The 10718-nt window shown below is 46.8% G+C and overlaps 1 protein-coding gene across 1 annotated transcript; it reads left to right on the top strand.

Moving 5' to 3' along the window:
- Nucleotides 1-441: 441 nt before the first annotated feature.
- On the top strand, nucleotides 442-8468 carry PRDM13 (PR domain containing 13). Its single transcript, XM_006865857.1, has 4 exons — nucleotides 442-585; nucleotides 2055-2186; nucleotides 2998-3118; nucleotides 6742-8468. Exons 1-4 carry the CDS (start codon nucleotides 442-444, stop codon nucleotides 8466-8468), a joined length of 2124 nt encoding a protein of 707 aa, XP_006865919.1.
- The last annotated feature ends 2250 nt before the right edge of the window (nucleotides 8469-10718 follow it).

Below are 10718 nucleotides of genomic sequence, written 5' to 3'. Positions count from 1 at the left end.
TTTGTCACTTAAAATATCGTAACTGTCTCGGGGACAATACCCCATGCTGAGGATTAATGGTCCCGCCGGACCTTTGATTCACCAGCGCCTTTTCTTCGCCCTTGACAAATTGGATTTTTAGGAATGGGAAGGTCGCCTGGACTATTGTGCGCCAACCATTCAGAGGCCTCGATTATGCAGGGGGCTGAGGGAACTACTCCATGTGACCCTCTCGGGTGGGACTCTGCAGCTGCTTCGCAGCGCAACTCTCTCACCAAACTCCGCGCCCTTGCGGTCGAGGTGCCAAAAGGCGCCTGCCCGCATTGAAAAGGCGCAGTGCTTGCCCGCCCGCGTCACTCCGCGGGCGGAGGACGCACGTTGGGACGCGACTCGGACTGTTGTCACTCGCGTCCTGCTGAGGACCCGGCGCGCCCGAGCGCCTGCCTGGCGGCGGCGGCAGCAATGCACGGAGTCGCCCGCGCTGCAGCCACCAGCGTGAACGCCGACTGCTGCATCCCAGCAGGCCTACGCTTCGGGCCCGTGCCTGGCACCTTCAAACTGGGCAAGTACCTGTCAGACCGCAGGGAGCCCGGGCCCAAGAAAAAGGTAATGGTCTTCCCGACCACCATCCCACTGCCGTTCTCTTCCTTTAGCCCTGCCCCAAGAAAGGGATAGGAATGGGATGAGAGAGGTAAGGAATGATTGAGTCGTTACCTGCCAATTCTGCAGGGTGAAAGGGGACATGGATTATTCCAGCAAATCGCCTTAACGGAGAGCGTGCAAGAGCTTGACTGAGGCGAGAGGACCTGGCCAGAGGAGACAACTCTGGGTGGAGTTCTACCAATACCAGGACCTTTAAAAACTCGAGGCTCACCTAGAGCTCTGGGGTCTCTCCGTAGAGGTGGTGGAGGGCCTCTCAGCACACGTTTGTTTTAGCCGGCGCAGGGCATCAAGGATTGCCTTTCTTCTTTTCTTCAATAAAGTAATATGAGGCTTTAATTTGCCCTCGAATAATTTAATATCATCTTAAAAAAAAAACAACCCTATATACATTCTTGAGAGGCTTCCAGTTCCTAGAACCTCTCTAGATTTCTCTCTTCGTTGCTGTCTGCTTGGGGGTTTGGGATAAACGGAGAGGGGACGAGCCAGGTAATAGCTCTGACGCGGCTCTTAGCTCCGAGGGCAGGTGGTGTTCACCCATGGGGTACTTGGTTGGGTGGCCTACAGTCGAGTTCTGTTAAGAGTCCAAAGTAGGCACCAGGACCAGTTCACCAGCTCTGGCTCCCCAAACAGCATAGCTGCCACAGCGGAGATTTAAAGGCCTTGCTCGCGTCGCGCCAAGGCGTCCCAGAGGCTGGAATTGGGCAGATAGGGACGGGGAAGTGAAGGCAGGAGGGAAGGACCGTGGCCCTTGCTTGCCGGTACCTAGAAATTCACAGTGAAAATTGCTCCGGTGCCCACCGCTGGCTAGCGGCACCCGCTTCTCCTCACTCAAGCACCCTCTTCCTCTGCGGTCTAAAACTGTGTTTGTTGCACACCACGCCTTCCTCTTTTAACGCGCTTTACTTTTAAATGGTCGGCCAGTCTGAATACCAGCTTTTCCCTGAGCGAGCTTTGTTCAGTCTGTCGCAACTGCGCTTGCCGGCACCTCCAGGAGGAGTAGAGAGAAAGGTGAAGACCCCAGACGCGGGCTGGGGGCGCTCTGGAACCTGGAGTTGCTGAAAAGAGGCTCTGCCCTAGTGTTAGGGCTGCTTTCGGAGCCCCAACAAGGAGAGAGGCGCGGAGAACAGGGACGGGGGTGGGGGGCGTCTTGCTACAAGGTGCGGAGCGAGGACGCGCGCTCAAGGTGCTGGGAGCCTTAAGAAGGGATACTGTTACTCTAGATGACTTTCCTTTTTCTGCCGCCCGCCTCTCAGGAAACCGCCCTACGGAATCTCCACCTCCTCCTGGCAGCGGATAGCGGTCTGGCCAAAAAGAACATAATCTTTTTGCTGTCGGGTGGGATGGAGGGTGAACTTTCCCTCTGGGATGGGGCACGTGGCACACGGGGAAGATGACGACTGCTTGTGTTACAGGTGCGCATGGTGAGAGGGGAGCTAGTGGATGAATCCGGGGGCTCCGCTCTGGAGTGGATAGGGTTAATTCGGGCAGCCAGGACCCCCCAGGAACAGACTCTGGAAGCTGTTGCAGACTTACCCGGAGGACAGGTACTGTGGACTCTTCCCCACTGCCAATTCTTTCTTCCTAAACCTATCTCTGCTGAAGGTCCATTTAATCCTCCCAGTAACCCTTTAACACCTAACCCAACCCAACCCAACCCAACCCAACCCACTGCAATGATGTCCATTCGGACTCAGAGCCATCGTTTAGGACACAGTAGAACTGCTTCTTAGGATTTGAGACTGTAAAGCTTTAGAGGTGCAGACAGCCTCATCTTCCTCTGATGAATCAGCTCATGGATTTGAACCTCCGATTTTTTGGTTAGCAGGCCAATACATCACCAGAACACCTTCAAATTCTTTCAAGTTTTGAGGTTCAAATCCTGGGGTTCTGAGGCTGTAAATTTTTAATGGAGCAGAAAGCTTCATTTCTCCAACAGAGTGGCTGGTGGGTTTGAACTGACAGCCTTGTGGTTAGCAGTCCAGTGTTTATCCTACATTGCCACCGATTCTTCTTTTGCTGGTTTAATCTCTTTTGTATTTCAAAAGAGTGATTTAAGACACACTCTACATTAATCTGGTCTCATTAACACAACAAAGACAACCCATTCCCAAATGGGATTATAACCCTAGGCAAAGAGGTTCCGATTTAGAACACATTATTTTCTGGGGACACAATTAAATGCCCAGTACTGTTATTTTTCCCTTTCAAAGGATGAGGAAAGTGACGTTCACAGAGGCCCAGTAGTTTTTCCAGTCACTACGTCAAAATCTGATCAGAACCTTTCCTCTCATTTGTCCTTTGACGGATGACCCATAACATGACAGAGAGCTATCTATTGTATTTCTTGCATCCTAGATCTTCTACCAAGCACTTCGAGATGTCCAGCCAGGGGAGGAACTGACTGTGTGGTATTCCAACTCCTTAGCTCAGTGGTTTGACATCCCCACGACGGCAACTCCAACGCACGATGAGAAAGGTACCACCTCCCTTAAGGCCTTCAGGCCAGTGCAAGTGGTCAAGATTTCAGTACTCTTTTGGGTTTTGGGTGAGTCCCCAGTTCTGTCTGAATTGAAAACTGAATTCAAACTCCCTGTGTGTAGTCGATATCACTACCACTTCTTTAAAATCAACAATAAATGGTAATAATAGTGGTAGTAATAATCTGGTTCACAGTGAAAATATAAAAAAAACAACAACAACCGCTAAACTTTGTTTGGTAATCCTTTATTTATTACATACCCCAAAGGACAATTATTTACAATAAAAATCATTAGAGGTGCTTTAAAATATTAGAGTAATTATACCATGAGCTCCAGAGAATATAACTGAAACCTGGAATAATTTTAAAAGGTGGAAGATTTGGAGGAGAGGAATGTATTTCTAGAGCATTTTAGAAGCATTACGGTACTTACAGCTGGTTAGTTGGCAGGTATTAAAGCCCTTCCATTTAAATGGTATTTATTCATTTCCCCCTCCCTACTTAAATTGAATCTGGGATGTATCCCAGTTTCTTCTCAGATTTATTTGATCCCTTCCAAAGCAAAGAGTGGATTTATGCAAATTAAGGTGCAGTGAGAAAAACATTTTCAAACCATCCCTAGAACACTAAGACTTCCTGAAGAAAGAAGGCTGGGAGGTGCAAAAATATTTAAGGTCTTTTAATACACCAAGTTTCCTTGGCTTTCCTTTTTCTTTGCCAACTGTTTTAGTTTATAATTTCTCCTTAAAGAAGCAAATTATTTAATGTGAATATAATGAATGCTGTGAAATATTTCAATATACTCTCCTCTTGAATTGCCTGCTCAATCTTATCCTTTTAGAAATTAGTTTAAAGAGACTAAAATAAATGTGAGAATTAGGAAACACTTCATGAGCAAGACAGAATTAATCTTATTCAAAATGAAGAGTCACTTCAATTTAAATTATCTTGTTCTCTGTAGATGAATTCTATTGGCTTTGTGAGTAAATTTGTATGTACAATATTCATAAAATTATCCTAAGAATGTTATTTGCATCACATTATATTAAACTCTTTTGTTAACTTTTCCCAGTAAATGAGAAGCGTAACAAAAGCCTTACAGTGGAGAACTAAAAAATCTACATTGAAGTGTCATCTGGGGGGTATTGGTCAGTTAGCCACCTCTGTATAGGATGTGCTTTCTTGGGAACACTCAGTAATCACAAAAGTAACTTGTTTGAGTAGTGGCCCTCATGTTTTTATTTCTGCTAAATGGGCTTAAAACTATCATCTGGTAATAGATATTAAAACAGTCACTATTTTACTTTTGAGGGATATAGACAGAACCCTGACTTCCCCAACTTTGAGATATGTAGAGTCTTGAACTCTTAGAGCTGTAGGAAGAAGACAGTAGGCCATCTCCTATGAAGTGTATTTACTACCCTTGGCATGGATTGAATGTTAAGAGTATTCGGAACATAACATATTAGTTGGTTAAGAAAAAGCTAAGATGGGACATGTTCAAATAGGAAATATTCATCTGTCTAAATCTAAAGAGGGAAAAAGAAGTAGGGATGGCTTCCATTCATCCAATATTGGCTAAGTTCAGAAGGTTTCATTTTTATAGTGAGATAAGGAAAATTTTACCTTTTGTTTTAGGGAGAAAGGTTACTTGGCTTTGCAGTAAAGTGAAATCATTCTGAGGCATTTTCTGAAAACGACTTTTAAAAGAAGGGTGGTGGGATGGAGGTTCTTAATTTAGTAGAAGGGAGTTTATTTAAATTAATAAATCAACATACCCCCTAAGAGAACTCTAGTGGTCTCATCACTCTCTCAAGATTTACTTTACATGGATGTTGAATAGAAGATAATTGTAATACTGAAATTGTTGTATCTAAACACTCTGTGTTAATTGTCATTCAGTGGATTATTGACCCTGTATAGGGCTTCTGAGGAGCAGCTAGTGAGCTTGAAACTCTGACCTTGTGGTTCAAGGTTCAAACCGACTTTGCAGTTGGTTAAAACCAACTAAGCATCCACAGACAATTAAAACAGGTCTCAGGAAAATTCTCATACCCTCTTTCTTTTTTTCTGATCTTTCTTGACCTCAGCGAGAATAATTTGCTCTTCACTTGAAATTCCCTCTTAGTTGTTAATTCTGAGGACTGTTTGTTTTTTGTAAAACTAGAAGTAATTTACACAAGAAGGGAGAGGTATGGATTTTTTTTTTTCCACTGTTGTTTCTGCAGTAGTATTTTAGAAGTTTGAGCAGCTAGTGAAAGAAGAAAATTAAATTTAATGAGACTGAGGTATACTCTGGATACTTCCAACTAACTTCTCACAGACATCCTTCTCTTCATCAGTCAACCACAACATTTAAAAAGATAACCCATTGCAAAGTTGCTCTTGTCTGTGTGAAAATTAACTCCCACCATCTGATCTGAATCTATTCCATACCTGGGTCTCTTCATTGTATCTACAGGCTCTGGCAAAATTAATAGCATTAAACACAAGAAAGATCAGGTATATAATTCTAGAATAAAATAATGTAATTTTAAAGAGAATTGTGCACCCATTTTGAAAGAGAATATTTATATTAATGTATTATATATAGTATTATATATTCACAAAACAGAGTCCTGGTGTGGCACTGTAGGGTAAGTGCTAGATGGCTAACTGCAAGGTTGGTGGTTCCAATACACTACCTGCTACTTGGAAACCCTTTACATGGTTGCTTTGAGTTGGAACTGACTCTGCAGCACTTAACAACAATTCATGTAGTAAAAAACGATCTTCTCCAAGGACTTTACTAAGCTTGGATTTGTACACACAAGTAGAAGTTAATTAATTACCAGATATAACAACTGACATGATCCAGCATCATCCTTCAGTTTTGATAATATCAAGACATAACACTCCCCCCATCAACTTAAATGGGGTTAAAGAGGAAATAAAGATACAAATAAATTCGAAGTATAGCAAATCACAGTCCCTATGTGGTCCTTCAGTTGGTCACGCTCCAGGAAAACCTCAGGCAAACTGTTTAAGGCCAGGAGGGGGTGAGAAGGGTGGGTAGTGGACACAAAAGCCATTGTTCTATGAAAAGGAATGATTACATATGGCCCATACATACAGGATATTGTCTCGCCTGGTAATGAGACGCTCATGACCATTAGATTGGCCTTTGTTCAGTTTATCCAAACTCCTTGACATACGCCACCTATTCTGCAAACGCCAACAGATGGGCCCGGGCACGACACAGCCTCAACACTTGATTTAAAGCAACAGCTGTTCTCTGCTTTCGTCTCTTCTCCAGCCAGCCCGTCTCATCGCTGCCATCCTACTAAGATTTGTTCGGCTGGTCCTGAGCAAGTCTTAGTTGGAAAGGCCCAGGTCCCCCCTCTTTGCTTCTGAGTGAGACTACAGGTGCTAGATAGTGACAAGGGTGGCCATTTGGGGTTTCTCATGGTTCTTGCTACTGTGAGACTATCAAACACTGTTTATATGGGTACCCAAGAATACTCTTACTTCTTTCCATATCGCTGGGCAAAACCTGACCTTTGCCTTGGGCGCTCTCGCGCTTTCTTTTTTTCCTGCCTATTTGCTTCTCACGGGGTCGCTTTCCCACTCTTCTTACCCAGGGGAGGAGCGCTATATTTGCTGGTACTGCTGGAGGACGTTTAGATACCCCAACAGCCTTAAGGCTCACCTACGCTTCCACTGCGTGCTCAGCGGCGGCGGCGGCCGCGCCTTCCTGCACCAAGAGCACGTGGCTCGCCAACGCGACACCCCGGATGGACTCCACCTCTCCCCGAAACCTTCGGCTCCCAATTTTGCCGGGACCGTCCAGGTGGACTCTCTGCGGCCCCATCCGCAGAGACTGCCGCCTCCTCAGGCCTGCGGGACGCGGGAGGGCATCAAACGCGAGGCGTCCTCCGCGTCCTCGGCAACCTCGCCGTCCCTGGGCAAGTGGGGGCCGCCCAAAAAGGGCAAAGAGCAACCGGAGCGCGCTCTGGACATGAGTGGAACCACCCGTGGAAACGGCCACTTCCTTGGCATTGTGGGCGGCTCCACTCTTGGGGGAGGCGGCCTGGCCTTCTACCCTGGCGTGCGCTCTGCCTTCAAGCCGGCTGGTTTAGCCAGGGCGGCCACGGCTGCTCATGGCGACCCCTACCGGGAGGAGGGGACTGGCAAGTCCGGGACCGGCCTGGCCTTAGGCAGGCTGCTGGGTGGGGGACGGCATGCTGGCCGTCCTCGGAGCGGGGAGAACCCGGCGGGCGGCACCAGCCACCACCATCATCACCACGCGCACCACCATCACCACCACCACCCAAAGTGCCTGCTCACGGGTGACACGCCGCAGCCCCCTAGCCTACCCTGCTCAGGAGTTCTGCGCGGCTTTCCTTTGCTCCCAGGTCACCCGGATGAAGCTTCTGCCTTCAAGCACGTGGAGCGCGCCCCGTCTGCCACAACAGCGCTGCCGGGCGCGCGTTACGCGCAACTGCCCCCCTCGACCGGGTTGCCTCTTGAACGCTGCGCGCTGCCAACCCTGGACGCAGGCGGATTCAAGACATATCCAGGTGGCGAATGTAGCCACCTGCCCACTGTCATGCCGGCCTTCACAGTCTACAACGGGGAGTTGGTCTATGGGTCCCCGGCGGCCGCCGCTTATTACCCGCTCAAACTGCACTTCGGCGGGCTATTGAAGTATCCGGAATCCCTCTCATACTTCAGTGGGTCCGCAGCGGCGGCGGCGGCCGCCTTGAGCCCCGCTGAACTGGGCTCCCTGGCCAGCATCGACCGGGAGATAGCCATGCACACTCAGCAGCTGTCGGAGATGGCGGCCGGGAAGGGTCGGGGTCGTCTGGACACGGGGACTCTGCCCCCGGCTGTGGTGGCGGGCGGCGCAGGGGGCGGAAGCAGCGGGGGCGGCGGCACGGGCAAGCCCAAGACGGGCCACCTGTGCCTCTACTGCGGCAAGCTGTACTCGCGGAAGTACGGGCTCAAGATCCACATGCGGACGCACACGGGCTACAAGCCGCTGAAGTGCAAAGTGTGCCTGCGGCCCTTCGGCGACCCCAGCAACCTTAACAAGCATATCCGGCTGCACGCGGAGGGCAACACACCCTACCGCTGTGAGTTCTGCGGCAAAGTACTCGTACGCCGCCGGGACCTGGAACGCCACGTCAAGTCCCGACACCCGGGCCAGAGTCTGCTCGCTAAGACGGGCGACTGCCCAGGCGCCGAGCCTGACTACCCCCCAGAGCCCGGAGAGCACAAGAGTGACAATGACAGCGACGTGGATGTCTGCTTCACCGACGACCACAGCGACCCAGAAGCCGGGGGCAGCGGCGAGCTCGATTCGTAAGAGTCGTCCCAGGAAGGTGGGGAAGAGCGTGGACAGAGGGGCTGGGGGTGGGGTGGATTCTGCTCTAGAACAGAAGCTCCTGGTAGCTAGAAGAGGGATCCCGTTGAAAAACGGTTTTATATTTCGCTGGGCGCCAGGTTTGCAACAGTGGGTGGTTCCTAGTTCGGTGCTGAAACGTAGAGCAAAAGTTAAGCGGCGGCTTAAAAATTTTGGCTACCTGTGCCACCAAAAGACGACGGGTTCCCCAGCGCTTCAGCTTTCTGGACTTGGAGGCTAGGTTCCCCCTGAATTGCCCAGGCAGTGCGCTCATGGGGTTTAGGATCACATGAAAGCGAACGACACAGCATCCTGGAGACCGCTCGATTTTTAACTGCCACGTTAAAAAATTTTTTTCTTGTGGAAGAAATTGTGCCTTTGAAACGATGTTTTTGTGTGTATTTTACATTAGCCTCTCACTGCATAGGAAAAGAGTAATAATTTGGTAGATATGACATCTGTACATTTGTTTCCATTTCATCCGTTCTAATGTCAAAGACGGCTCCTTGACGCATTGAAAATATAGTGGTAGCAGGCGTACAAATTGGTCAAGTTGCAATTATTTATAAGAGAATAATGTTGTTGTTGTTGTTAGGTGCCATCGAGTCGGTACCGACTCATAGCGACCCTATGCACAGCAGAACGAAACACTGCCCCATCCTGGGCCAATCTCACTATTGTTGCAGTGCTTGAGTCCATCGATGCTGCCACTTGGCCAATCCATCTCGTTGGGGGGTCTTCCTCTTTTTCTCTGACCTTCCACAAATGTAAAATATCTAAAGCATGAATCTAAGTGCACTCAATATATAATTTTAAAGAAAACGCCCTGTTAGGTAGAGTGTAAACTTGGTGTATGTGATTTTATAATGAATAATGTACAGTGGGTATAGTATTTTGGTCTTGGTTTCATTCATTTTGTGCAATCTTTAAGAAAATAAAGATACTTACAAATGAGTTTTTTCGCTTAGCAATTTCAGCAGATTCTTTAAAGAATATTTTAATTATAAAACAATTTCAAGGAGACTATACAATAAAATAAATCATAGAACACGAATTTAATAGACACCTTAATTATTCATAAAATACATGCATTATAAGAGGAAATATACCATTTTCATTATTTGCATTTTACAAGTTTCCAGGTAACTGGCAAAACAATTGTTTTCTGAAACCATTGTTAAAAATGGTAAGTGTTTTTCTGAATCTTGCTTACTGAAATAAGCTAAGGACCTTCAAGAAAAGAAAAAAGTCGTACTCTCCCTCCCCTCAGAGAATTCTGAACTGTAGAATCAGTCTTTATTACTTGTCGTGATCCATTTTGACAGAAATTTCCTAGGGAGGTTAAAAAGGAAACTTGCTTAGTATATTTTAATGATTCATACACTTAAATATTCATCCAACAAATATTGAACAAGGATTCTATTTGAGTTGGAGGTGCTAATCTATTTGCTTTCTGTAAACTTCATTGTTTTCACTTAACTCCTGTCAATTTCCTGCTTTCAGTATTGAGCCTACCTTACAGAAAACATACTCTTTAAGGTCACTGTGAAGTTCAGAATTAAAATGACAAAGTTAGAAGCAAGATGTTATTTATTGGTTTAAAAAAATGAATACTTAATAATAGAGTTCTTTGGACTTCTGGTGTGGCCCTGTAGGATCAGCACTGGACTGTGAACCACAAGGTTGGCAGCTCAAACCCACTATCTGCTCCTTGGAAATCCTATACAGGGTCACTGAGTCAGAACCGACTCAATGACACTTAATGACAACAACAAACAGAGTCCTGGTTTGGCACTGAACTGCTAACAAGGTTAGCTGTTCAAAACCAGCAGCAGCTCCTAGGAAAACCTATCCAGGGTACCTGAGTCACAACTGACTCCATGACACTTAACAACAACAACAACATGCTAAGAACCCAGACCTGCAGCATTCTTTCCAGTAGTTCACAGAAAGATACTAGAAGGTCATGTAAGGGCCTGGATATATGACTTTTAAGTTTGATCATTTTAAAGTGCCCTTTATTTTCCAGCTGACTTAGTGCTTACTAAAGTGCTTACACGTCTTTAACCTTGTTGTTTTCCCTCTTGGGAAAACTGCTTCTGTTCCTGGTGGACAGTAGGGACATTTTCAGGAAGCATGGACAAAGGCAGGATGTCTGACTTAGTGAAGTAGTGATCAGAAAAATACTTCTTCTTTGAGAAAAGTTTTATGATG

Source organism: Chrysochloris asiatica, unplaced genomic scaffold, assembly GCF_000296735.1.
Source record: "Chrysochloris asiatica unplaced genomic scaffold, ChrAsi1.0 scaffold00084, whole genome shotgun sequence".
NCBI lineage: Eukaryota > Metazoa > Chordata > Mammalia > Afrosoricida > Chrysochloridae > Chrysochloris > Chrysochloris asiatica.
The sequence above is the reverse complement of the archived record's forward strand: the minus strand, read 5'-3'. Positions and strand labels throughout refer to the sequence as shown.

Excerpts from the sequence above, each read along its gene's own strand:
- PRDM13 (XM_006865857.1), top strand. The coding sequence starts at position 442 with ATGCACGGAGTCGCCCGCGCTGCAGCCACCAGCGTGAACGCCGACTGC. Across the intron at positions 586-2,054 it reads AGCCCGGGCCCAAGAAAAAG|GTGCGCATGGTGAGAGGGGA; the intron begins GTAATGGTCTTC and ends CTTGTGTTACAG. Across the intron at positions 2,187-2,997 it reads CAGACTTACCCGGAGGACAG|ATCTTCTACCAAGCACTTCG; the intron begins GTACTGTGGACT and ends CTTGCATCCTAG.